Genomic DNA, 27492 nt, shown 5'->3' with positions numbered 1-27492 from the left:
AAAGTGTGAGTTAGCACATCTTTCCCTTTCCTCCTATGCCATCATTTTCGGTGTAAGTGGTTGGCTATTAAGGGAAGCACCTTGAGTAACAGAACATGAGGGGTCCTTGGGTGATGGGTGTTTCTTAGAACACCTTTGCCTTCTTTCTGCTTCGGAACCACGTGCCAGTTCAAATAGTGGCCTCGTGGGGTTCTCGGAGCCGCTGCTTACTCAGTTGCAGACATCACACACTTACCTTATGCTGGCTTTGAGTCTCACTCAAGTGCACTCATTGTGGATCCACTGGAATCCTGTGCTCACAGGGCACTGAGAGTTCAATCTGCAAAAGGGGCAGCAAGGCACTGTGGGCACACACATTGCTCAGACCTCTTCTGCTCAAGCTGCTTAGTGACTTCGCTCTGACCCCCCAACTCTCTCTTTCAGACCCTTACTTCCTAACTTCCACCTCAGCTGTATAAGGTCTTGTTCCTACAATAAATCCCTTATTCCATAATATTCATGGTGATTCTGCTCCCCAGACTGAACTTGGACTGACAGAGAGAATATTATCACTATGTCAACAACTGGTGAACCTGGGTGTCCACTGAACCATTTGTACTTCTTTGTACAATTCAACATTTTAAAGGTAAGATTTAAAAAGACTTAGCCGGTTTGGCTCAGTGGATAGAGCGTCAGCCTGGTGACTGAAAGGTCCCAGGTTCGATTCTGGTCAAGGGCACATGCACAGGTTGTGGGCTTGATCCCCAGTAGGGGGCGTGCAGGAGGCAGCCGATCAATGATTCTCTCTCATCATTGATTTTTCTATCTCTCCCTCTTCCTTCCTCTCTGAAATCAATAAAAATATATAATATTAATTTAAAAAACAATAGTATTTTAAGAAATGAATCAATGAGTGAATGTATGAATGTCCTTGTTAACTAAACATGTTCCTATTATCCTGGGTTTAGACCTTTATTTAGTAGACCACATTAAAATTTTCTAGAACAGTAAGAATACCTCCCTTTTGTAGCGCAGAGACATGTTTTTAGCTACACATTCCAAGACTTTTTGGAAGTCCAGCTCTATTTCACTGAATTGTGAGCCCAAATCTCTCTCTCTCTGTGGAGGAAAAATAATATTCTGTGTATGTTTTGTCTGATTAAAGAGGCAATTGTGCCCCCACCCCCAAGAATTGAAGGTCTGACGTTGTAGATCATAGAACCTTTATTATTTTTCCTCTAAATTCTTAGAAATGTACATAATGTCCGTGCTCCAGTTATGACACCATTTATAGACATTTAAAATGCATCTTCATTTATAAATATTTTACATTTGGTCCATAGAACAGATCATTTTACTAAATAACATTGCAATTATTTTAAAACAGGCTCTGTATATAGTTTGAATATGTTTATATTACATATATTTTTTTATATAGAGATAGATTTACTTGGTGTTCTGAGAATAAATCCTTATTGCAAAAAAAGAGCATATATGATAATACAATATCTTTTCCCCCCAGGGCAAATACTAAAAAAAATGTTACACATATTCACAGTTCTCACAGTAATTGTACGACACGTAATATTGTGCTATATAAGTAGGTTTGGATGGAAATCAGTTAGGGGATTTCTTGCCAAACATCTCACTTAGATTTGCTTACAAACATAAAATACACTGCATTTGTTTTAAAAAGACTTGGTCTTAGTTTCATACTGAAGAACAAAGAGAAAGTTTGACATCTTCCTGCCCTTATTCTAAAGGGATTCACTCAGGATGGGGGTGGGACCATGATACACAGTGAAGGGTTCTGTCCAGTCTAAACCCTATAATTGAACAATACATATGCAGTTTGATCATGGAGTCACCAGCTGGCATTTGGGATGCCTTAGCAATGAGACTATTTTACAGATGATCTCAGGAACAGGTTTTAGATTTCCTACACGATATCAAACAAGACCCTAAATACCACGCGCGAGGATGAGTGTGTATGCGTACACGTGCTTTGTGTTTCCTCTACAATAATGTGCTTAATATTCTGAGGGTAATACCTTATTGCAAGAACTGATATGCTGGTCACTGGTCACTGTCAGATGAGAATGACAAGAGATTTAAAAACCCACAGTCACAGTTATTTACCATAGTTATTAAGGATTAGTTGTGAAACACAGTTTGTGAGCTAACTAGCTAAGGAGCTACAGGGCACAACAGACCATTTGCTACTTGGGAACCCATTTCCTGGCAGATGAGAAACACTGAGTCACTGGGGTTTGCAAGGAACTGTCTCCACCCGATGTGCTGATTTGCCACCGCCACCACGGAGCCCATTCCAGAAAGGAACAAAATTGACTTCCCAGGAAAGCAGCTTTAGTCTTGGAAGCACTTTGGAGGTGGGGGTGGGGTGGGGGTGGGGGTGTGGATGAACACTAGTGCCTCAGTTGGTGGCTGGGTAGATTTTAGTGGCAGTGAGGGGACTCCCACTGAGGAGTTTCAGAGAAGGTGAGAGGGCCACAGCTTTGAAGGGGGGTAGTAGTGAGGGAGGAGATAGTTTTAAAAAGGTAACTGGATCCATTTGGACTCAGGGGTAGGACTTGACCTTGATTTCCTACACAGCTGTTCTGTGCTCTATAACTCTGGGCATCCTAAGAGAAACTGGGGCTTCGATTAGGGAACGTCCCCAGCAGGATCGTAGGTCCCCCAGAATGGTGATTAGAAAATTAATTGTGCTTGTGGCAGTTGCCAATGAGCAGGGCCAGATGCCGTCAGAATGGCCTGGCGAGGAGGGATAGGAAGGCCTAGCCCCAGAGATGCTCACGCAGCCGGTGGCAGGGAAAAAGGACACTGTACAGATTGCTTGAGAAGCAGGCCTGGGAATGCTGACGGAGGTCCTTGGGGCTTGTTTTAAAATCAGCTGCCTCGGGAAGGAGAAAACCAAAGCCGGAGAGAGCTCTGCTGCCTCCTGCTACTTAAGAGTGAGCTCTCCCTAGAAATCTCTGTTATACAAAATGCCCTTTTCATGTGAACAGAGCAGCCTTCCGATGGAAACGAACTCCTGCAAAGTCCAAGGTAACAGTCATGGGTTTTGGCAGTAAGAGAACAGTCAGGGGAACGACTAAAAGCCAGGAGGGTGCAGCCTCACCGAGTCACACTCGCTGGCGGGATAAAAGTGACCTACCGCGGCAGTCACAAATGCCCACTGCTTGATGCTGATGGGGCCCAGATTAAAAAGGTCACCGGCCCGCAGGTGCCGGAGCTGACAAGTATTTTTGCCCGAGGCAGGACCCAGCAGGGGTGAGACTGTCCCCCACCTCCCCTCTCTGCGTGGTGATGGTGTCTGGACACGCCACTCGAGGTAGGTTGAGATAGATGGTATCTTCAGACATCAAGTGGTGGTCCTGCTCAGCCGGGTGGGGGGTGAGAGCGTCGGGGTGGCGAGCCACCTCGCACCCCTAGATGTAGGCCTCTTTGCTGGCTGAGCCGCTGGCCTGGGGCTGCTCTGGACCATTCTCCGGGCGAACGATGTCTTCGCTGGGCTGGATCATGACCTGAATGCGCTGTGGGCACCGGGGAGAATTCGGGCTGAGATGGAAGGAGACTGGCACTCTGTTCCCCCTTCTTTTCAAGTCTGTTCTGTCTGCTCTGCCTTCAAACTGTGCCCAGACTCTGGCCGTGTCTCCACATCCTCCACACCCTCCACGCCCACCTCCTCTCACTTGGGTTACAGCAATAACCCCCATGGCCCTCCACGTCCATCCTTGACCATCATCCCCTTCGTTCTATTCTCAGCACAGCAGTTGGGGGGCAGTCATGTTAGAGATCGCTTCCCTCCTCAGGATGCAACAATGGCTCCCATTTCACCAAAGTCCTATTAAGGCCCCATATGATCTGGCCGCTGTCATCTCAGGCCACCATGTCCTTCCCTCATCCCCTCACTTACTTCACTCCCGCCATGCTGGCCTCCTCCCTGCTCCTCACACACCAGGCATGCACCTGCCCTGGGGCCTTTGCACTTGCTGTTCCCTGTCTGGTACATTCTTCCTTTGAGATAGTGATACTGCTCGGTGTCTACCTCCTTAGGTCTTGGCTCAGTGTCATCCCCTCAGTGAGGCCTTGCCCAGCACTCCCTAAACCCCTTCCTACTTTGGGTTTCTCCATAGTACTCCTCCCCATCTAATGTGTTTTCATTTTGTTATTTGTTGATATTCCTCTCCTAGAGGGTGGGATTTTTGCCTGTTTTGTTCAATGCCGCGTCCCAAGTCCTGACAATAATGTCTGGCATATAGTAGATGCTCAATGCATATTCGCTGGATGTTTGACTCTCCCACCACCTTCTCCACGCATATCCTGCAGTCCTGCCTTATCAGCTAACACGCCGTCTTCAGACGCGCCTTGCTGCCCTTTCCCACCACGGTGCCTTCGCGCAGGCTGTGCTCTCCTCCGCAAATGCAGACCTGGCTTCCTCTCGAGGCTCAGCAGAGAACAATGGGAAATGAAAACTCTGAACCTGGAGTTGGATAAAAGGGCTGCAGGCCCCAGCTCTGCAAGGAATGGGTAAGTGGTTTCCTCATGTGGCCCAGATTCTCCATCTGTGACTAAAGGAGGCTCCAGCAACTCCAGGGACAGCACACAACCCTCCCCTCCCCTTCCCTGTGCTGCAGACCCGAGCCCCTCCTTCTAGCGAGGAAATCTTGGTGGGAAACAAGGTTGAGAGCCACTGATTCGGATCTTCCTAGCTGTGGCCTCCATAATCTGATTCTCCATCCTTCCTCAGCGAAATATCCTCAGCCTACACTCACTCCATTCCTGTCTCTAGCACCTGGCTACCTCCAGCACTGCCGTGTTTCACTCAAGAATTTGATACCGAAGAGCTGGCATGGACGTAGCACATGCTAGTGAGCCCCTGCTAGGGAAGCACACCTCATAGGCTCTGCCTTCCCTTGAGGATAAGACCATATTTTCTCTTTATCAAGCTCACAAATGAGGTCTCGAGGAAGCCCTCAACATGTCTGATTCCACCCTTCATTTTTTCCGAACCCTCGATGGCTCCCCATTACCCTTAGGATACAGTCCAAAGTTCTTGTTGCGATCTTCAAAGCCCTCCATGATCTGGCCAGACCATAAATTCCCATCCTCATCTCTGATCACCCCCCTGCACCCCTCCTCACTCTACCCTCCAGCCACAGTGATAAGTTTATACCTGTGGGCCTTGCACATGCTCCCCCCGTCTTCTAGGAACATTCTTCTGCTTCTGCTTTTAACTCTGGCTCATACTTAGCTATCCCCTCTCTCAAGACGCCTTCCCTAACCTTCCACAACCCAGGCAGGGCTTACCCATCTCCCTGGTTTACCCCAATCATGGCACCTCTAACACTCCATTGTCACTGGCTGTTGATTTGTTTGTTAGACCGTGAGCGCCACAAGGGTAGGTAGGGGCTGTGCCCAGCACAGTGGGGGAAGGGGACCAATGACGCAAAGGGTGAAGAAGAGGCTTACCTGCTTCAGGGAGCCCTTTAAGGTGAGGAACATGTAGACCATGTACCCAGGGATGAGGACCATGGAAGACAGAGCCATGAGCCAGCCCACGCCCTGGCCCCACTTGGGGAAAACATAGTTTCCCATGGTGAGAGGAGTCATCTGCACAGCACTGAAAAGGAACACACCCTGGGAGGGTGGGGGAGAGGGTGGGGGGCAGTAGGTCACACATATTGGTCAGCCAAGGTCCCTCCTTAGATCCTGCAGCTGACAGGTCCACCCCCCACCAGTATCTTGAGGCTGACCCTCACAAAGGCTCAACATCTTGGGAATCTGCACTCAGGGCCACTCCCAGCACATAAGAAGCCTTGGTGCAAGCCTTTGTGCTCTGGGAGCACCAATGGCAAAAGGAGCCATTTCCATGACAACCAATAGAAAAGGGCACCCCTCCTGGGAGAACCAATATGAAAAAGGCACACCTCTGGAAGGACCAACAGAAAAAGGTGACTCCTCTGAGAGGACTGACAGAAAAAACATCCCTTCCTCCAAGTTAACCAGCTTGGCAAGCAGAATAGTTGGATGTCAGTCACCATTCGCCATTGGCTGGGTGCCCTTGTTCAAGACACAACTTGTGTAGTGGCTCCAGCCCCCCCACCAAGGACGTGGGGCATCCCTCTCCAAGGCCTGCTCATGCCTCACCTCCCCCTTGCAGAAGGGGATGGGAGGTGCCGAGAATGAGAAGTCTCCCTGTATGAACAGTTTGGGCTTCAGAATCAGGCCGATGTGGTTCGAGTGCAGCACTGACACGATGGGTGATACTGGCTGGGAGAGCGCTGGGTCCCCAGGAGTAAGATGGGGCACTAATGTCTACTTGTCTGAGGTTTGTAGGGATGATGTAGTATGTCTGGCGTCATGCAGGGAACAAAACAGATGCTCAACAAATGGCAGGCAGTGGTATTATTAGGGAACAGGGGCCTGGGGCCTCTTCCATCCACCTCTGCCTCCAGAAGTTTTTCTCTGGACCCAGGGCCTAGTCTGTGCTCACTCTAGCAGGGCTGGTCAGGTGTTGTCCTTACCGCCACAATGATTGGGGTGAAGAAGGACCAGCAGAGTTTCCACCAGATGCAGGGCCTGAAGCCAACCATCTCTTGGATGTTATCATAGAATCGGTTGACACCTGTGACATTTGGAGCAAAAGCAGGACAGATGGATGAATTGTGGGCATTACAGGCTAAACTCAATCTATCCCTTTCTCACAGTATGACCATACATAAATCACCCAACCTTTCTGGGCCTCAGTCTGTAACATGGGGCTAATGCTCTGAGGGGTGCTCATTATCTAATTAATCAATAAACAAATCCCCACAGCAAGTAGGTAGTGTGGGAAAGCAAATTACCTTAATGTGAAAATATCTACCAAAAATCGGATATGCTTACAAAACGTGTCCTCATCATTCTTAATGTCCCCCCAAGCACCATCTGTCCCAGCCATTCCTGCAAAGCCTTACTGGGCCAGGATGGTTTTCCCTGTTGATCTGATGCTATCAGCAATTGGTGATAGATTACAAAGAACAGCAAATCCTGCAAAGACCCACAGATGTCATGAAGTAATGCTGGGCACTGATCCCATTATAAGCAAAGTCACTGACAAGGAGGATCTGATAGCAATAGGCCAGTTAGAGTTGAGGAAAGGGAGGAGAAGTGGCAAGAAAGATACAATGATTATCAAGTACTAAGAGGGACCCCGGAGAACATTTCTCTCAAACACATCACCTTGCTGTGATCATCAAGGAGTAGGGAAGGATATGCTTGGACTATCATACAGTTGGTCTGGAAACTTAGGCCACAAAACTAACAAATAAAGTCATTATTTTCTTCAGTCTTTGTTCTAAGATAGTGCATACTTTTAACTGTAGAATTTTTTGTAGTGTTGATTTCCCTTTTCTAGATAAAATCTCAAACAAACCATTTTATCCCAATATTTACGAAGAAATTGTGGTTCCCATTTTAAATGAGTTTATTTAACTGTTCTTCTTATGATAGCTTCTAAACATGGGACCTCCTGTGGTAACACCATCGAGTTGTTGTGAGAACTAAATACATGAAGGTATGGAAGGGGCCTGGTGTTCAAGTTGTACTGGTTGAATGGTAACTGAAGACAGGAATGATGAATGAATGAATGATAGGGGGAGGAGGGCTGATGCTCACCGTAAAACCAGGAGATGGAGACACATTCAAAGAACACGAGGAACAGCAGGCTCATGCCACTGGCAGAGTAGTAATCAAAAAGCTTGAAGACATAAATGCCCCCCTGCAGGAGCAAAAACGGTGAGAGTGAGGCCACTTCCGCCAGGGACCCGTGCATTCAGTTCACAATCAAACTGGGCTTTACTGTCTGATGAGGCTGGGGTTAGGCTAAACTGCAGCAAGGAGGGTGTGGGTGTTGATTCTCTGGGATTGGGCAGAAAATGTGCAAATGTGGGGGGCATGGAGGGAAGTGCCCCATTTCTGGTAAGGCTGGAAGAAAGAAGAGGAGCCATCTGTCCACAATGTTGAGTCAGTCAAGTCCCTCCCCTGCTCAAAACCTTCCATGGCTTGAATAAGACAATAATCCTATCTAATAAAAGAGTAATATGCAAATTGACCGTACCTCCACTACACCCACCAGCCAAGCCCACAAGCCAATGAGGAACGAATATGCAAATAAACCCAACCAAGATGGCTATGGCCACAGAGAGCAGGAGGGAGGCTTGGGTTTCCCCGGCGATGGAGGAAGCCAAGCTTTCCGCCTGCCCTTGCCGGCCTAGGCCTCCACTCAAGGCTACAAAGTTTCAATGATAGAAGATACATAAATCCAAACAGAAATGGCGGCAGCCACGGAGCTGGAAAGAGCAGGAGGCTAGAGTTGCCTGCGGCGATGGAGGAAGCCAAGCTTCTGCAGCCCTAGCCGGCCCAGGCCTCTGCTTAAGGCTACAAAGTTTCAATTATAGAAGATACATAAATCCCAACAGAAATGGCTGCTGCCACAGAGCAAGCAGAAGGCTTGGCTCCACTCCAGGCTACAAAGTTTCAATTATAGAAGATAAATAAACCCCAGATACCTGGGCCTCTGCTTGAGTCACCAGGGGGCGTGGCCGGCCTGCAAACCACCACAGGCCCCTTGCCCAGGCCGCCCCACGCCCCAAGGGAACCCCCACCCTGATCCGGGACACCCTTCAGGGCAAGCCAGCTGGCCTCCACCCGTGCACCAGGTCTCTATCCTATCTAATAAAAGAGTAATATGCAGATTGACCATCACTCCAACACACAAGATGGCTGCCCCATGTGGTCAACGATCCTGCCCCCATGTGGACACAAGATGGCCACCACAAGGTGGCCAGCAAGGGAGGGCAGTTGGGAGGGACCAGGCCTGCAAGGGAGGGCAGTTGTGGGCAATCAGGCCAGCAGGGGAGGGCAGTTGGGAGGGACCAGGCCTGCAGGGGAGAGCAGTTGGGGGGGACCAGGCCTGCAGGGGAGGGCAGTTAGGGGTGACCGGGCCTGCAGGGGAGGGCAGTTGGGGGGGACCCAGGCCTGCAGGGGAGGGCAGTTAGGGGAAAACAGGCTGGCAGGGAGCAGTTAAGCATCAATCAGGGCAGGGGAGTGGTTAGGGGGTGATCAGGCTGGCAGGCAGAAGCGGTTAGGGGCAATCAGGAAGGCAGGAAGGTGAGCAGTTGGGAGCCAGCAGTCCTGGATTGTGAGAGGGATGTTTGACTGCCTGTTTAGGCCCAATCCCAGTGGTGGGATCGGGCCTAAACGGGCAGTTGGACATCCCTCGAGGGGTCCCAGATTGGAGAGGGTGCAGGCTGGGCTGAGGGACACCCCGCCCCGTGCACGAATTTCGTGAACTGGGCCTCTAGTATAATACATAAATAAGTAGAAATATAGAAAATAAAATAATAAAATAAAATCCAATGCCTTGGTCTTCAAGGTCCTGCATGATCTCTGGTTCTGCATCCCCCACTTAGCCCCTCACTCCCTCTGCCCCCACCACTCTGTTCCTCAAGCTCACCAAGCCCATTCCCACCTCAGGGTCTTTGCACCTGCTGTGCTTTCTTTCCCTAGCTAGGTCTCCCCTGGATGGATCTTCCTCTCATTTGAGTCTCAGTTCAACTATCACTTCCTTAGAGGGACTGCCCCTGACTTCTCTGTTGTGGTATTATCTTTCCCGTCCCTGCTAGTCATTCTCTGTTCCACTATCCTCTTTTCTTCGGCATTTAATGATCTAATGTGTATGTCAGTTTTATCCAAGAGAGCTGATACTGTCTGTCATGTTAACTTCTGAATCTCCAATGTCACACCAGGCCCGTAGTTGGTGTTCATCAATTATGAAAGAATGAATGAACAATAATTCCAGGTTTGAACGGTATCTGAATCTAGGGTGGTTCTGTGGATCATAAATCAGACCCACGGGCTGAGCTCATGGCTTTAGGGTCATTTGTATTTGTTGTACAATTCATCAGTTATATTTCTGTCTTCTGAGTAGACTGAGAGGGGGCTTGAATGCAGAGAGCCTAGCTCATTAATATCCAAAGGGAAAAAAAAAAGTAGGAATGAAAGGGAAGGGCAGTGTCAACTTCAAAGGCCCAACTAACTCCACCTGGACTCTCCAGTTAAATTTTTTAAAATCCTCACCCGAGGAAGTTTTTATTTAATGCACATCTGAACTGGGGATCAAACCCACAACCTAGGTATGTGCCCTGACTGGGAATCAAGCCTGCAACCTTTTGGTGTACGGGACAGTACTCCAACTAACTAAACTACCCAGCCAGGACTCTGGTTAATTTTTGCAAGTCTTTTAAAACTCAGCCCCTGCATCCCCTTCTCCAGGAAGAGTACCAGTTGCCCTAGGCCAGGTTAGCAGCTATATTCTCTAGCTCCGCCCATCATTTCTGCATCATGTCTGTGTCTCCCATCAACCCAGGAGTTCCTTAAGGGAAGGCACCCCATCTTCTTGCAGTGTGTGCTGGCCTTGAGAAGGTATTCAATGAACGGGGTTTGGGAGGTAAAGTGGGCTAAGACAAGGCTGAGGTGCCGAGGGCCTGGGAGTGGCCCTGGGGCAGGCAGCACCAGAGGTGTGCCAGGTGCTTACTGCCCTTACCTGAGTGATGTTAGAGAGGCCAATCAGGTAGGAGACGACGCAGACAGCAGCAATGAAGAGCTCCCTGCGGTTGCGGAGGAGTTTGGGGTACTCGTCCACCAGGGCGGTGATGAAGCCCTCCACAGTGCAGAACTTCAGGGGAAACAGGGGTCAGCCACCCGTGGAGGGCCCCAACCCCAACCCACCCAAAGCCTGATTGGCGGGAGACGGGAGAGCCCAGCAGCATTGAGACAGCAGGGCTAGTTGAGCCCCGGGATCCAGGCCAGATCTGCCTCTGCCTCTGCCTCCCTTTGTGAACTCAGGAGAGTCCCTCACTCTGAGCATCAGCTTCCCCATCTCAAAAGTGGGGAAGGTGGCTGAGCTGTTCCCTGAAGTTTCATGTGGTGGGACATTCTAGGGGTTTGAAACTCTAGGCCATCTTCTCAGGGGACCTAGGGCAGTGGCCTCCCCTTTCTGCTTCCTCCCAGATGGGCAAGGCTGGGTGAGGGGCTCCTCAAGGTGCCAGGGAGAACATCCTCACCTGGCTGTCAATGCCCAGCATCAGCAGCATTGAGAAGAAGAGAATGGACCAGAGGGGAGAGATGGGCAGCTGGGTCACTGCCTCTGGGTATGCCAGGAATGCCAGCCCGGGGCCTGTGGGAGAGAGGATAAAAAATATAAGTGAAACGTACCAAGCACCTACAACATATTCAATACACACCCACTTTCTTTCTAAGGTTCATTTCATCTTCCAAGAAACCTTGTGAGTATTGTCAGCCCCCTTTTATACTTGAGGAAAAAGTATGTGCGTGGTGGGGGAGGTCGTAGGGTTGGGTCCACAGTCAAGGGAACCAGTGGGATGGGATGAGGAACTGCGCTGGCCTGGCCAGCAATGGGGACAGTGCAGGGGCAGAGAGGTGACCAGATGGAGAAAAAGGAAGTAGAATGGGCAGGTCCTGTCCTTGGTTGGTTTGCAAGTGAAGGTGATGAAAGGGTACAGAGTGATGCTGGGGCTCTGTCCTGGGCAATGGCTGGCTAACCCTTTGCTGTAATGGGGAGCACAGGGGAGGAGAAAGCTTGAGGAGGTCAGTGTGGGAATGTTGTGTTTGAGTGTCGGGGGGTGGGGTGATATTCAAGTGATCAGGAAAACCTTGGCAGGAAAAGAAAGGAGACTATAACCACCCTGGGGTCTGGCTCTGGAAAGAGGGGTGGTGGCTGTGGGTTCCAGAGAAATGAGGTGGTGGGCTGCCCACGTCGGGGAGATTAGGGCCTCGGGGGAGAACGTTCCTTTCAGCATAACCTATGATGTTTCCTTCCTGAGCCTCTGCTGTACACACAGTGGGTCCTCATGTTTGCTGCTTTCCTGGCTGAGCAGGGAAGGGAGGGCTGCCTAGGTATTTCCTTGGACCCCGTGCCTATCTGCATGGAGAGCAGAAGGGGCACAGCCCCCTTGATGAGAATATTTTTGGAACTGGGACAAATGCACGGACGTGGGTGCTTTGTGTCATGATGGTGAACATGTCTGAGTTGGACCAAAGTTTATATCCTTGGGGCATGTGTGAGTCTTCTCCCCCCGGATGCTCAGGATTGAGTTAGATGTGACAGTATGGCCAGGCTCTGCAATCAGCCAGGTCTGGGCTCAACTGCAAAGTTCTACCACCTTCCTAGCTCCACAGTGTCAGGACGATCCAGGGATACAGTCCACGTAAATGCTCAGCGCGCTGCCTGGCACACAGTAACCTCCATGCCAGTGAGCGAAGGTGGTGATTCGACCGCAAATGCCAGGCCCTCCCTCTCCAGAGCCCGGGTCCTGTGCGGTGCTGACCTGAGGCCGCCACATCAGCAATGGACCTCTTGGTGACATGGGCCATGAAGCCCACGATGGAGAAGATGACAAATCCTGCGAACATGCTGGTGCATGAATTGATGCAGCAGACAATAATAGAGTCCCTGCGAGGGAAGGCACAGTCAGGGAGGGTGGGTGGCAGGATGGTGAGCTAGTAGGTGGTGGCTAGCAAAGGGCAAGGTGGATAGGGTGCCTGTCAGTGGGGCTAAAGGGCTGGTGGGTCCACCTCCCCACCCCCCGCCTCCACCTCTGGGGAAGGAGTGGAACTAGAAGGAGTGGCCAGAGGGACTGGCTCTGAGAAAGACAGAGTTAACAGAGGGGAAAGGCCTGAGGCACAGCCACGGGGGCTGTGGCCGCTGGGGTGGAGGGACTGCGGCTGCAGGGGGGCTGCGGCTGCAGGGGGGCTGCGGCCGTGGGGGGCTGTGGCTGCAGAGGAGGTGCTCCTGTGCACTGGCACCTGTAGACGTTGTTGTGGAAACTGTTGTAGCTCCCAAGAGCGATCAAGGATCCTAGGCCCAGCCCGTAGGAGAAGAAAATCTGAGTAGCAGCATCCAGCCACACCTATAGGCAGAATGAGAAAAAACAGTCAAAATTTATAATCATAAAGCCGCCGTGCTGCAGGGCCACTTATATGCGCTAACCAGCTCTTCCTGGCAGCCATCCCAGTTTACGCAGGAGGGTCAGAGAGCTGCAATAACCCTCAGGACTCAGGTGTGCACGTAACCGAACGGGTGCCTTCTAGTACACCCGGGGCCAGGAGGACCGCTCACCTCAGAGTCCGACAGCTTGTGGAAGTTGGGTGTGATGTAGAAGAGGATGCCCTCCCCGGCCCCCGGCAGTGTCACTCCACGGAAGAACAGGATGATCAGCATGATGTAGGGATATGTGGCTGAGAAGTAGACCACCTGGGAGGAAAGTGGGTGATATGGTCACCCCCACGCCCCAGCACACCTATGCCTCGTCCTTCCCCACTTCACCTACTCTATACCTGCTGTGGCTCTGGGCTTGGTTCTAGTTCTCTTCCTCCAGGAAGCCTTCCTGGATTCATAACATGCTCTGCTTGGCCACTTTTCTGCAGCTCCTCCTTGGAGTCTGAACCAACCAGCTCAGTGCCCGAATTTTCCCTTCCCCTATCCCTCCTACTTTTTGATTTCTGTTTAAATTAAAGTAATACATGTGATGACAGGAAAACTTTAAAAATCACATATGAACACAGAGTTCCTTTCAACAGCCTCTAGAAGGTAAGTTACATGAAGGTCAGGGCTTGTCTTGTTCACGTCCCTGTTTTCCCAGTGCCTAGAACAGTCCATGGTATATAGTGGATACTCGATAAATGCCACACAAATGCACCAATGCATGGAGGTTGATGTTTTACTGTTCCCCTTTTGAGACTTTCCTTTGCATATATGATCACGTTTTCTTACAAAATGATGTACTTGCCTTTTCATTTAACATGCTTAAAACTAAAAAAACACACAGTACATACAGCTTTGTTTCTTGTTTTATCTACTAAAAATTGTTTTACTGTCTCATAACAATGTAATTTTTTTTTAAATATATTTTATTCATTTTTTTACAGAGAGGAAGAGAGCGGGATAGAGAGTTAGAAACATCGATGAGAGAGAAACATCGATCAGCTGCCTCCTGCACACCCCACACTGGGGATGTGCCCGCAACCAAGGTACATGCCCTTGACCGGAATCGAACCTGGGACCTTCAGTCCACAGGTCGACGCTCTATCCACCGAGCCAAACCGGTTTCGGCTGTAATTTTTTAATTATACAAAATAGTCCCTCAGGAGGTTCCACCACCCATTGAGGTCACTTCCAAGTTTATGTCAATCTTAATTCTACCACATTGGGTACCCCTGAATATAAAACTTTGTCTACAAAAATAGGCAAATTATAATAAAAATTACTGCAACTTGTACTAAAAAATGATATTTGTCTTTGGAAAAATTTCTAGAAGTAGAATTACTGAAAAAAAAAAAAAAAAGGAATAAGTTTCTCAAAGGCTTTTAACCCATGTTGCCTAATTACCTTCCAGAAATTGAACTTTGCCCAGCATTACAGAGAGCACCTTTCCTGGGTATAATCATCTTAAAAATTACTTCTTGCCAAATTAATCATCAAAAAGCGGAGATTACATTTCTTTGCTCAGTGGTGTGAGAGAGCAATTTTCAGGTTCAATGACCTTTATATCTTGGAGTCATGCTCAGCATAAATTGTTCTTTGGGTTAGTTTCATCTCCCTGAGTTGACTCTGAGATTCTTCAGGGTTAGGAAAGCCGGCCACAATCCCATAGCAAAATCGCTGTACTTGGAATTAGGAAAAGGGGAGTCAGAACTATCGGGGACCCACAAGCTATGTGATAGAGGGTCAATAACTTATCCTCCGTAAGCCTATCTGTTTTCTTGCCTGGAAAATGGGTACAATCAACCTTGCTAGTGAGAAAGTTTGGTTGCATGAGGACATACAACATGCTTAATATTTGCTGCTGGTCTTGCAGTTCAATGTATCTTCCATGTTCAGCATGGAGCTAAGTACACAGTAAGTGCTCAGTGAATGTTTACTGATGGACTGGTTGGCTCACTCAAAAGATGTATGAGGGAGGTCCTACCTCTGTCCCCAAGAAGTAGCCAGTCTTCTAATGTAGCAGGAACTCTAGATACCACCCAAAAATGATTATAATTGATGTCATGTATTGAGTGCCTACTGTGTGCTGGGCATATGCTACACACTCTGTGTAGATTATCCCCCTCAAGTCTTTGTAACAACCCTGTAAGGTACCATTATTGTGACCGCTTCACAGATGAGGAGACTAAGGCTCAGAGAAGTGAACTGACTTGCCCAAGAGCACACAGCGGGGCACCAGGGGACTAGGCCCCTACATTCTTCTGCTTCTAAAAGCTGGGCCTGGAGACAACTGTGGCCTCCTCCTCCCTGTGCAGCCCAGGGACAGAATGGAGTTGCTGTGACACCAGCCTTGAATTTGAGAACCTGTTGGGTCCAAAAGTCCCACCAGACTAAATGGGGCAGTTTTTCATCAGCTGTGCCCATGCCCAGTGTGGAATTCACTGAGGTTCTGTTTTGCTCATTCAGCTTCTTAGGCAGCCTGAACCTCCTTGTCTCCAGCCTTAGTCAGTTCGAATCCTTTCTCTCCCTCACTTACTTTATGACCTCAGACAACACACTTGCCCTGAGTCCTTCAGACCAACACCAGTGAGACTTGGTCATCTTCTGTCCCCGGACTCATGGGGTGGGATTTAAAGGGGGTAAAATGTAGGTTTGAGGCCAGTCTTCCTCCCCCCCCAGTTTGATTGGCAAGCTCCCCACCCATGTCCCCAGGTTGCACAACCCAACTTGGCCTGGCTCTGCCCTTGCCAATAATAAAAACAAAAACAATAACTCCCCTTGCCAGCTGCAGAGTGCCTTACAAAATCAGGGCTCATTTGATTTGCATAACAAACCAACAGATAAGCATAGGATTAGCCCTATTTTTAGAGGAAGAAACTAAGTTTCAGAGAGGTGAAGTGACTTGCCCAAGGGCATAGGGCCCAGTCAATGGCCAAGTTGGGATCTGAACTCAGGTCCATTTGAATACAAGGCCTGAGTATTCAACTATTAATCAATCCATCTCTGTTGCTCTTCAAAGCCGGGATGTAGAGTGGTCACCCCTGGACCCGCCACACCTAGGACAAGGCCTGGAACAGAGTAGGTGCTCAGGGACAGTTTGTTTAACGGTCCACGAGCAACATTTACCCTGTTTTGCAGTGGCTCTGCCAGGCCCAGGTTAATCTCAAGAGACTTAATGTGAGCCTGGCACTGTGTTAAGTGCCTGATTTGCATTATTTCCTTTAATCCTTACACCTCCCCAAAGGTAGGTAATGTTATTCCCATTTTATAGGAAGGAAAACTGAGGCACAGTGTGATGAAGGGACCTGCTTAAATTAAAGATGGAAAGGGTTCCTGGGAGGCACAGACTGTTTGCCCAGGTTGGAGATCCCTGCATCCCTCTCTAGTTCCCACTGTGCACATCTCTTACCTTTCCAGTCCAGCCAACACCCTTCCAGATACAGAAATACACAAGGATCCAGGCGATGGCCAGGGTGATGGCCAGAGGCCAGCGGATCTGACCCGGCTTATCCAGCCCGTCCGTCATCTGATGCATGTTACGCCTGATGGAACAGGAGGGAGGTGAAAGTCACGGGGGCTGGATAGACCCGGGAGCTGGGCCAGTGTGTGCACACAGGTAATATCTTCCACTGTGACTGTGCTGACTTCTGTGGTCACTGAGATCTAAGAGCTGGGTGGGGACTGTGGGGCCCATTATACTGATCGGTAGAAAGTGCTGACGTGCCAGTGCCTTAATTCAGCCTCCATTGTTGCTCACCTAGATGGCTGCAGGTCTCCTCACAGGATCCCCACCTTCACTTTCTCTCTGTCCCCACTCCAGTCCCCAGAGATCCTTCTAATCGCAAGTCTGGTCACGTCACTGCTCCGCTTAAAGTTCTGCAATGAATAGCTTCTTATTGTTCTCAGAATGAAGCCCAGCTCTCCAGGTGGCTCTTGCAAGCTGTGATGAGCTGGCCCCTGCTTCTCCCTAGTCTTGGCTCTCACCACAGACCCCACAAGCTCTCCTAAGACTGGACTACTTGTCATCTCCTCACTCCAGCTTGCTTGCTGTCACCTGCCTCCGAGCCTTCACGCATACTCTTCCAACACCTGTCTCCCTGACATTGCTTTTCATCCTTAGATGCCATTCCTCACCCAGGTTGGTCCAGGCGCCTCCTTGGGCCCCCCACAGCCTTCCATGTCCCTCCTTTTAGTGCTGGTCACTTGGTGTTGTCACTGCCTGTTTACTTATCCACATCTCTAACCAGACTGGCACATAGTAGGTGCTCAAGAGATGTTTATTGAATAAATGATTGAATGAAAAGCCTGGACATGTGGGAGACAACTGTATGTGGGAGATGCCTGAAAGCAGAACCAGCAAGAGTAGAATCTGATATTTATTCGTAAGGAGACAGCCTCGCCAAGCACATTTCACATGTTCTGACACCTCCTGAGACGGCTCCTCTTGGCAGCTTATCCACGGTGCAGTGGAAACTTCCAGGTAGACCCCATCCATCTGCCCAGCACAGATGCTGCCTTCACGCCAAAGAGATTTGGGTCTCAGGACCTCATTTTGGAAAAATGAATGCTCCTAATTTGCACCTTCTATGATGAAACAATCAGCATGGCCTTCACTATGGACAGTGTGCGTGCGTGCGCGCGTGCGTGTTTGTGTGTGTGTCTTCATTCTAAGTGACCCAGGACTGGTTTTCAGAATGAACTGGGACTTTATTGGCCTCTCCTAGTGATTCTTCTCGGCCTAGGATGGTCATTCCTCTCCGTTGGCCGTTGTCTACCCTTCTCCACCCTGCTCTTGCCCTGGAGGCTGAAAGCTATGGCTCTATTGCCAGTTCCCTTGCCTTCCGGCTTCTTCTGGGTTTGAGCAATAGCAGGAGCTCGGAGGGTGGGAGGAGAGTGATGTTGGGGATGTATTCTCCCTGCTACCTGTGGCTCTGCTGCAGCTGGGTTTCTCTACCAAAGGTCTAGCACAGATCTAGTGGCTCTTCCAAGGTTCAGCTTTTTCTGGGGAGAGAGGGGTTTCACCTTTTCCTGGGGCTCCCTTAGCCCTGCCCACATCTCCACAAATAGTCCTTCACCTATCTCTCCCATCAGCCTTCTGAGGTGCCTCTGTACCTGCTGGCCCGGGCTGATATGCCACCCACCACGAATAACCCTGCACTCACTCCCAGAACTCCATCACAGCGCTGGTCATGTTGGTGGTGTTCGCAATGCTATAGTTGGAGAAGCAGCGGTCTGTGTTCCAGTGGTTGTCACAATGTTTCCATGGCAGTGTCTGCAAAGACACAGTGACACAGACAAACCCTGTTGAGCCACAGACGTTGGCAACAGTGATCCTAGCACACCCTGTCCATCCTTACGGTCCCCTGAGCCTCCTCACAGCCGTTTTCTCACCTCCCCTTCCCAACAGCTCCTGAATGCAAGTCCTACTGTGAGCCCCATTTTAGAGATCAGAGAGGGCCAGCAACTTGCTCAAGATCACACAGCACCTAAGTGTCATTGCTGATATCTGAACCTCAAGCTTTTCACTCAGAAAATGAGCTTTCCAAACTGCACCATAAGGTTTTGTCTGTCCATCCGGGACCGCTTCCAAGCTATGCACCTTTGAGCCGGTGCACATGGATACTGACAGTGATTACTTACCGTGCTTACCAAGCACAGACCTAAGCACTGCACACACTTTTACACTCAATTCTCACAACTATAGGAGGGCACTGAGGCTCAGAGAGGTTAAGTCTCATCCCCAAAGTTGCACAGCTGGTATATAGTAGCGTCAGGGTTTGAACCTGGGTTCATATAAAATGGGCTAACAATACACATCTTAGAGGGGTGTCATGAGGGTTAGATGTTACCCCACAAAGCGCCTGGCCCAGAACAGGGGCTCAGGTCATGGGGCTATAATTGTGGGGAGACAAGGGCTGCTGAAGACCACCTCACCCCCTGCCGCTAGAGGAACGGCTCTGTTAGCAGAATTGTGGTCCTACTGGATGGAGGGTGGACTCTGGGTCTGGCTCTTTCTCAAGGAGTGGGTGGAGGGCCACTCACCGTGGTGAAGGAATTGTACAGGTAGTAGATAGCCCAGGAGATGATGACGATGTAGTAGATGTTCAGCCAGAAGGACAGCACAGCCGCGGCAAGGCCCACTCCTGGGAGGGAACACACCCTCATGATACTTGTTTAATAACCACAATTGCCCCAGGGCATGTCACTGCTATCATTTCCCACAATGTCTACAATTTCACTCGACCTTGGAGAGAGGCAGGAACTTGGCTAAGGTCACATGCATCTGGCAAGTGAGGGAGCCAGGCCTGGTGTCTGGGGCCCCCCACACAGACTGGCTGAAGGTGGGGCTGGGGCTGGGCCTACAGGAAAGCATGATCCTCCACGTGTTCACCTGAGTATCTGTCAGCACCGAGCAAGGGAGCCAAGAAAGTCGCACCCAGCACATGCCAGGGAAATGAGCTCACAGAACAGGGCAGGCAGATGTGAATATGAGGCCTCCAGACTGGGTCCTCCTCTCTACCACCCTAGGTTTTGGCCAGCGTGGTCATCTGTTACCTGGCCCCTTAATGGCTCCTCTCTGCTCAGACGTGGCTCAGCAGCTCCCTCTGTCCAGAGGGGTCAAGCATATTGGGAAGGCCCTGGCTTTGCCACCATCCTGTGGGCAAGATCATCGCCACGACCCACGGCCCCACTCTGCAGACTTACCTTTGAACAAGGGGGCCAGCTTCCACACCCCCAGGCCCCCGATGGATGTGTACTGGCCTAGGGAGCATTCCAGCAGGAAGAGTGGGACCCCCGCAAAGATGAGCGTCAGGAAGTAGGGGATCAGGAAGGCCCCTGCGGGGTCGAGAAGAGAGATGCTCGTGGCCTATGGCTTTGGAGAAGCCCCGGGCAGAGAGCATCACACAGGGCATTCTGGGGTCTCTGCCATGATTTCCTCCGTACACTCTGCCTCAAAAGTAGCACCCACAGCCAAAGCCCAAGGATGTTCCTGCTCAAAACACATGACCCGCACTTTGCACATGCAGAGGTGAACTTTTAGATCATTGACAGAGGACATCACCCTTTCAGAATCCTTTGGTAAAAGGACAAGAAATAGGAAGTGGGGCCTGACACTCCTTCTGGAGTCTTTAGGGGACCCATTCCACTAAGGTTGCCCCAGAAAAGGTCTAAGTGGAATATTTCTGTGGGGTCCAGGCCCAGCGGGAAGGTGGCCAGGCCAGCACCTACCGCCGCCGTTTTTTCCGCAGAGATAGGGGAATCTCCAGACGTTGCCCAGGCCAATTGCATAGCCCACGCAGGACATGAGGAAGTCGAAACGGCCCTTCCATGTGTCCCGGTCCGGAAGGTCCGCTGCCTTCTTCTGCACTTTGACCACCAGGGTTTTGGGCTTGTCACTGCCCATGGGAATCTCGCTAACCTCCGTGGAGATCTGTCCATCAGCCACCTTGCTGCCATCAGTCGCCATGTCTCGGATTTTGGACGCAGGGGTCCTGGCAGATGGACGTGCGATGTCGGCCCCGGTCCACGTGGACAGCAGTTTTGCGGTTCAAGGTCAACCTAGAACAGAAGGCTGGTGGTGACAAGCAATGAAGGGGGGCAAGATTATGGAGTTGCCCCAAAATAACAAAAACAAAATCACTCACAATATGCCAGGAACCAGGGCTCTAAGAAAGCTCTCCTACAAACCCTGTTCCTTCCACCAGGCTCTGCTCCCAGAGGAAGGGGGGTGCCATTTGTTTCCAAAGACAACATGTGCGGGTGTGGTCTGTTGTCTCCTGGACTAGCTTCAACTCCGGTCATCTGTGTCATGTGCCCTGTTATGTGTCATGCTCAGAGAAGAAAGCCAAGGCGACCAAACTGCCAAAGAGAAATACTAAATGCTCCTCCTCTCTGCCTCCCTGGGTGCAATCAGACTTCCATTTCCTGATGCTGTGATAGCCGTAGCAGGGTAAGCAATGGCGGATCTGAATGTGGAGCTGAGCAGGGAGGTGTCCTGGCTGCAGGCGGTAGGTGAAGGTGGTATATGAGCACAAACACTGACCATGATCAAAGCCCTCTTTACCACTTTCAAGCTGTGTGACTTCGGGTAAACTTCTTAACCTCTCTGGGCCCCATTCTCCCTATCTTGTAAACTGAGGATGATAATAGTACGTCCCTCATCGGGTTGTTGTTCTTCACTTATTTATGGAGACACACGGTGCCTGGAAAACAATGAGAACTTGTTGCTATTTCATCAGCAGTTCCCAAGCCTGGCTGTGTTCCCAAGTCATTTGGAAAGCTCTATAAAGACACATTCCCAGCTCCCACCAAAGATGAGCGCCAAATCTATACTTCTAACAAATTCCTTAAAGGAGATTCTTTAAAAAAAAAAAATATATATATATATATATATATATATATATATTGATTTCAGAAAGGAAGGGAGAGGGAGAGACAGAAACACCAATGATGAGAATCATTGATTGGCTGCCTTCTGCATGCCCCCCACTGGGCATCAAGCCAGAAACCCAGGCATGTGCCTTGACTGGTCATGTGACCTCCTGGTTCATAGGTTGACGCTCAACCAGTGAGCCATGCAGGCTGAGCAGGAGATTCTTATGCCAGGAGCCCAGCCCCAGCCCTCAGGTGAGGAAGGACCACTGGCTAGATCCGCTCTGACCCTCGGTCATTTCCAGACATTTTACCTACTCTGAACCCCTCACCTCTAGTTCCCAAGAAAGTGAGTAGAGGACAGTGTGTGACACTGGATTCAGTCCAGTCTTGGGTTTAAATCTCTCTTACCAGCTGAATGGCCCTAAGTTGCTCTAGGCTAGGTTTCCTCATCTACGAAATAGGGGTAATGCTATGCCTTGTAGAATTGTGGCAAAAATGAGCTTTCGTGGCTTGTAAGAGTGCTTTTCACCTGATTGGTTTGAAAAGGTTATGATTTTGGTTGTTGATTTTACCTGATTTTCGGTGGCAGGTCAGCTCCAGAGTGCTCCCTCTGCAATCCTGGGAGAGAGCCTGCAAAGCAGAAGAGAGGAGGGGCCGTCACTGACAGCCGACACTGACGAGCAGCCCTGGGCAGAGAAGGGCGGGGGTGCAAGAAGCCTGCTAGCGGCTGTACTGTGTACGAGCCCCTTGGAACCACCCAGCGGGGGTGACCTCAGCGAGTCCATGCAGCATGGCTGGCCCTTGAGGCCCTGGGAACATGCAGGAGTGGGGCCTGCTGCCCTTGGGCCAGCTGTGCGAGTGGGCATGAGGGCACTGTGAGGAAGGTGTTCCATAATTTTATCAGAAACAAAAGATAAACCACGGAGGGGCTGCAGCTACTCAGGGTTCCACTGGGAGCCAATGAATGCAGCTGCTATTTTTCTCCACCCTCCATCCACCCTTGCAGTTGGATGTTGTGGCGAACCCCATGTTGTTCAAAACCACGTGTAACATGAGAGAGAGCCCCTTGCTTTGTGGAATAGAAAACCAGGTTTCAAAACAACTTATTGAGTATGTATGTACCTTCCTATTTTTATCTCCCCTCCAAATCTGTTCGTTAAAAAAAACAACCACAAAATAAACAACACTAAAAGATTTACCCTAATATGTTCCCAGTGATTAGTTTATAAATGGTTTTTGCTTTCTTTCTTTCTTTCTTTCTTTTTTTTTTGCAGGCTTCTGGATTTCTAGAATGATTTTTAAAACTCTACAAAAATTTACAAATAGCCCTGGCCAGCTTGGCTCAGTGGTTGGAGCGTCAACCTGGGTACCAAAGGGTCATGGGTTCGATTCCTGGTCAAGGACACATACCTGGGTTTCAGGTTCGATCCCCAGCCCCAGTTGGGAGGTGTGCGAGAGCAACCAGTCCGTGTTTCTGTCATATCAATATTTCTCTCTCTCCTCCCTCACCCTCCCTCCATTCCACTCGCTCTGAAAAAGCAATGGGAAAAATACCCCCGGGTGAGGATTAACTAACTAACTAAATATTTACAAATAACATAAATTTCTATGAAATGTTTTTAAATTAATAAAAGCACACAGAATAAACTTATGGAACCCTAAGGGCAAATAGGAACACACGAAGCACTGGTCTGTGGACTCTCAGATGTAGGAGCCAAAGCAATGTGTGGCACGTGCCCCCGTGGTTTCCCCCCTCGCTCTGCCCTGCTGGGGTCCCAGGTTTGCTGTGCACTCGCCTTCCGGCCCCTGGCATGCAGTCCCCATTACCAAACACCAGTTTCTTCCTGGAGTTCGCGGAGAACCAGACCACCTTCGGACAATCCAAGCTTGACCGCCAACCCTGCTTCTTGTTCCCAAGGATGACCCACAGTTTGTCTCGATGCCCATCTAGGTCGTGGCCTGGGCATGGCACCGTCAGAAGGAACCCTAGACTCAGGTAGGGTGACCACCTGGCGTCAGGAATGGCAGGAGGCGGGCGAGTCTGTGGCCTACCATAGAGTCTTGGGACATTCAGGGGAGAGAGCAGCCTCAGGAAAGTGGGATGAGCCATCAACTCTGAAAACAGGGATATCCTTAACTGCCCCAGGATCTACCCTTGTGCGCTCCAGCCGCCATGTTTAAAATGATCCCTTCACCTTGGACCAGGGCTGATCACCTGACCCTGGCTAGCCAATCGAAGCTCCTTCCCTGGGACTCTGGCATGGGATGGAGAAAGGCCAGTCTCTCCAGCGGCTTGTTAGCACTGAGGCAGCCCTCTTCTGACCACCTTGTACTCAGAGTAGCAGAGATAGTGGGTCTGAGGAGGAAAGAAAGCAGAGATCGAAGCTGGAGAGGGAATCTTGAAGGCTAGTGGTTCCAGGCTTTCTTAAGACTGGCTACGGTCCTGCTCTTGGAGTTTAGAAAGCAATCCCACAGTCATAAAATAGATTCCCTATTTCTTATTACACTAGAGGCCCAGTGCATGGATTCGTGCACCGGTGGGGTCCCTCAGCCTGGCCTGCAGGAATCGGGCCAAAACTGGCTCTCCAACATCCCCCAAGGAGTCCTGGATTGTGAGAGGGCAGTTCTCAGGTGACACACCCAGAATCGGGCTCTCTCCTCTCTGGTTCTGGGTGTGTCACCCAAGAACTGCCGTTATCAAGTGACAGCTCGGCAGCTCCTGCATTGAGCGTCTGCCCCCTGGTGGTCAGTGTGCATCATAGTTACTGGCCAGTTGGCCAGTCAGCCGGTAGGCCGGTCACTTAGGCTTTTATATATAGAGATTGGGTTCAGGGGATTCCTGTTACAATCCCAAATCTTTGTCTACTACCTCTCACCACTTGACCAAGTTCTCAGGAATGCCTATGGCCTGCAGGAACAACTTCTGGACTAAACAGTGGATTTACTTGTTATCATGGAGACTCAAACCAAACCCCAGAATTTACTGGATCACCTGACACCATTCAGGGGGGAGAAAGAGAGAGAGAGAGAGAGGTGAGCCAGGTGAGCTCTGATTCACCCCCTGCAAGCAGGCAAAACAGCAGGACATGTTTAAGAGGGTGAAACGTAGTGTGCATGTCCTTTGAAGAAACCATTCAATATGAATGCAAAGGAAGGTTGGGGGGAGGGAGGAGAGTTCAGTTCATCAGGAAGTTTATGCCATCGTCTTCTCCATGAGCAGAACACCTCCTTGTGCCAAGCCGGGAGGGATCAGAGGTGGTGGCTGCTCTGAAGAACTCACCATGAGGAAGTCATACATGTGATCACCAGAATATAGAAAAGTATACTCAAATTTAGCCAAATGCCTATGATGCCCTATGAAGAGCCACATAAGCATATGTGGAGTTTTCCTTTTAGAATGCATGCAATATATGAAGAAGATCAAAGACATAAAGCCACAAATGAATATAATTGATGCTTCTTTGAGGATTCAGATTGAGAAGACCCTTTGACTTGCACGACAGTGAGACTACCCCACTGCTATCAGACCTCAGCTCTAACACTACACTTACTAGCGATGGGTGAGTTACTTCCCCAGTTCAATCCTCGTCCGTAAAAAGTGGGGGGATAATAGCAACACTTCTCTCATAGGTTCATGATGAAGACTAAATGAGTGCATGCATATAAAGCGTGTGAAAGAATGCCTGGCTCAGAGTGAGGTATTATGAATCTCCATTATCATCATCGTCATTGTTACCATCTATGAATGGATTGTGATCTTAATCTGGTATTCACAGTTTCCTGGAAGCTACGATAGTGATGATGATGATGACGATGATGATGATAGCTAACATATACTGAGGCTTCATTATTCAGGCCCTTCAGCATCTTTCAGCATTTCCAAAAGCTAGCCAGAAACCATCCTTTTAGTTGCCATGGGGAATAGTAGCTAATAAAAATGTCAAGTCCTTTGCTTTGGCTCTTTTGATACCAATTCGAGGTAGTCTAGCTCAGTGGTCGGCAAACCGCGGCTCGCGAGCCACATGCGGCTTGCGAGGCGCGGTTTGCCGCTCTGTTGACTAATGAGTTTGCCGACCACTGGACTAGACTAAATGTTACCGTGTAGTTGGAAGCTGTGAGGATTAGGCAATTGTGGCATATTGTGTGCAAAGAGGTACAGTGGTCGGCAAACTCATTAGTCAACAGAGCGGCAAACCGCGGCTCGCGAGCCGCATGTGGCTTGCAAGCCTCAGTTTGCTGACCACTGATCTAGCTGATCACTTTGGGCCAGTCAGAAGCTGAGAGTGGTGCATTTGTGTGTTTGGTTAAAATAATTAAAAAGAATTATTTTTTAATAAATAAAGTCTGCTAGGGGTAAAATACCACGCAAGCATTTAGTAGATGGGAGGACAAGGCTAAAGAGACCCCTGTCCGTGAAAGAGCCTGGGACCCAGTGCTTACACAAAGCCGTTCCAGGAGCTGCTTTGCTCACGCACTCCAGGGGAACAGCGGGGATTTTAATTCCTAACACCAGCTGGTTAAACTGTCCCTCCCCTCATGAAAAACAGCACGCAGAAAGCACAGGCATGTGCAAGTTCACAGCAAGGGAACCTGGCTGTCTTTCTAGAAAATTAATAACCTCTGAAGCAGAAATAACCTTTGCCTCTGTTACCTCCCCTTTCCTGAAACAGGCTCCTGTGCTTCGAGGGTGCCTGAGGATGGCTCTGTGGGTCTGCTGCGTTGAGACCAGGGGCCTCCCTGCTCCTGAGTGCCAGTCTGCGGCCCATCTTTACCTGCTGACGAGTGGGTGGAAGGAATGCCTCTCACCAGCTCATGATGTAGGGGGCATTCTTTCAAGGCCACCTTCCAGAGTCTTCCAGTTCTCCCTCATCAGGTGAACAAGAACCTAGTTCCACGATCCTCCAGTTCCTTAATTTTCCCTCATCAACTGAATTCCACCAAAGCAATGTTCAAAAGGGCACTGTTAATGTGAGACCACAAGCAACAAGTCCTCTGTATTCTACTCGTTCACTCCTTGACTTATACAAATATTTAGTGAGTACGTGCTATGTGCTGGAATGGCAATGGAACAATTGTTTCAAGCATTTTGTACACTGAACTACACCCTGGTCCCCAGAGTTTGAATCAGTGAACTAACAGGGGCCAGTAGAAAGACTCAGTTTTGTAAATACTTACTGAGGGCCTAATGTGTACATGGAGCTGAGCTGGACAGTCAAGTTGCAAGGATTAATACGATGAGTTCCCTGACCTTGACAAGGTCATAGCCTAGAAAGAAAAATGTCTCTGGCTATAGCTAATCACAATCATAAATACTATAGGAATGTATGAATAAGACACTGTAGGCTTAGAAGGAATGAGTTAATTCAACCAGAGAAGGTATCTATCCCAGATGAGGGAAGATTTGAGCTGGGTTGTAAAGGTTGAATAGGTGTTCATCAGGCTCAAAAAGAGGGAAGAGCATCCCAAATAGAGGGTAATGCATGAACAAAAGTAAGGAGGTTTGAAGCCTGGAAGATCAATTTGTGAAGGGCCTTGAAAGCCAGACTAAGGAACTTAGGGACTAATTGCAAGGATGGGACAAGGGTGATAATGTGATCAGATTTGTAAAGAAGACAGCTCATTCAGGGGAACTTTGAGAAGGAGTTAAAAAAAAGAGACTCGAGGCTGGGAGGTGGTAAAAATGTTCCCATGATGCCCTATCCTTCCTCAATGTGCTCTCTGTGACCAAGTCCCAAAGCCATTGATAAAAATGGGCCAAACCAAACAAGAAGAACACTTCCGCCAATCCCTGGGTAAGGAGATGCCTTGTAAGAAAAAGAAAACACATGGAGTTTGGAAGCTCCAGATCAGAAGTGGCAATATGGGTCAAAATTCGCCCTCGGGCTTGTTTTATTTGGCCTGAACAAGATTTCCTTTCGGTTTGAATTAGGAGCCAGAAATCTGACTCTCTGAGATACAGCATTTCAAACAGAGAGACAGCCAGTGCAAAGGCCCCAAGGCAGGAATAAGCTTGGCATGTCTGAGAGACAGCATGGAGGCCAGGGCGGCACAGTCTAATGCAGCAAGGA

At 49.5% G+C, this 27492-nt stretch overlaps 1 protein-coding gene across 3 annotated transcripts in view; it reads right to left on the bottom strand.

Moving 5' to 3' along the window:
* Window positions 1–1185: 1185 nt before the first annotated feature.
* Window positions 1186–27492, bottom strand: part of SLC6A1 (solute carrier family 6 member 1) — a 44513-nt gene continuing 18206 nt past the window's right edge. The window contains exons 2-16 of one of the 3 annotated variants that reach the window (XM_080673817.1): window positions 21997–22054; window positions 20279–20621; window positions 19754–19885; window positions 19091–19191; window positions 18211–18320; window positions 16458–16590; window positions 13184–13318; window positions 12871–12974; window positions 12393–12517; window positions 11109–11221; window positions 10589–10720; window positions 7660–7762; window positions 6528–6628; window positions 5473–5640; window positions 1186–3533 (exon numbers count right to left, since the gene is read on the bottom strand). In XM_080673817.1, the coding sequence (XP_080529943.1) occupies window positions 3429–3533; window positions 5473–5640; window positions 6528–6628; window positions 7660–7762; window positions 10589–10720; window positions 11109–11221; window positions 12393–12517; window positions 12871–12974; window positions 13184–13318; window positions 16458–16590; window positions 18211–18320; window positions 19091–19191; window positions 19754–19885; window positions 20279–20516 (1800 nt within the window). In that variant the 5' untranslated portion in view covers window positions 20517–20621; window positions 21997–22054 and the 3' untranslated portion in view covers window positions 1186–3428. The remainder of the gene's footprint in view (window positions 3534–5472; window positions 5641–6527; window positions 6629–7659; window positions 7763–10588; window positions 10721–11108; window positions 11222–12392; window positions 12518–12870; window positions 12975–13183; window positions 13319–16457; window positions 16591–18210; window positions 18321–19090; window positions 19192–19753; window positions 19886–20278; window positions 20622–21996; window positions 22055–27492) is intronic. The other 2 variants (XM_080673818.1, XM_080673819.1) reach the window with 2 other exon arrangements.

This window comes from Plecotus auritus (assembly GCF_963455305.1).
Source record: "Plecotus auritus genome assembly, chromosome: 6".
In the NCBI taxonomy this organism is placed as follows: domain Eukaryota; kingdom Metazoa; phylum Chordata; class Mammalia; order Chiroptera; family Vespertilionidae; genus Plecotus; species Plecotus auritus.
The sequence above is the reverse complement of the archived record's forward strand: the minus strand, read 5'-3'. Positions and strand labels throughout refer to the sequence as shown.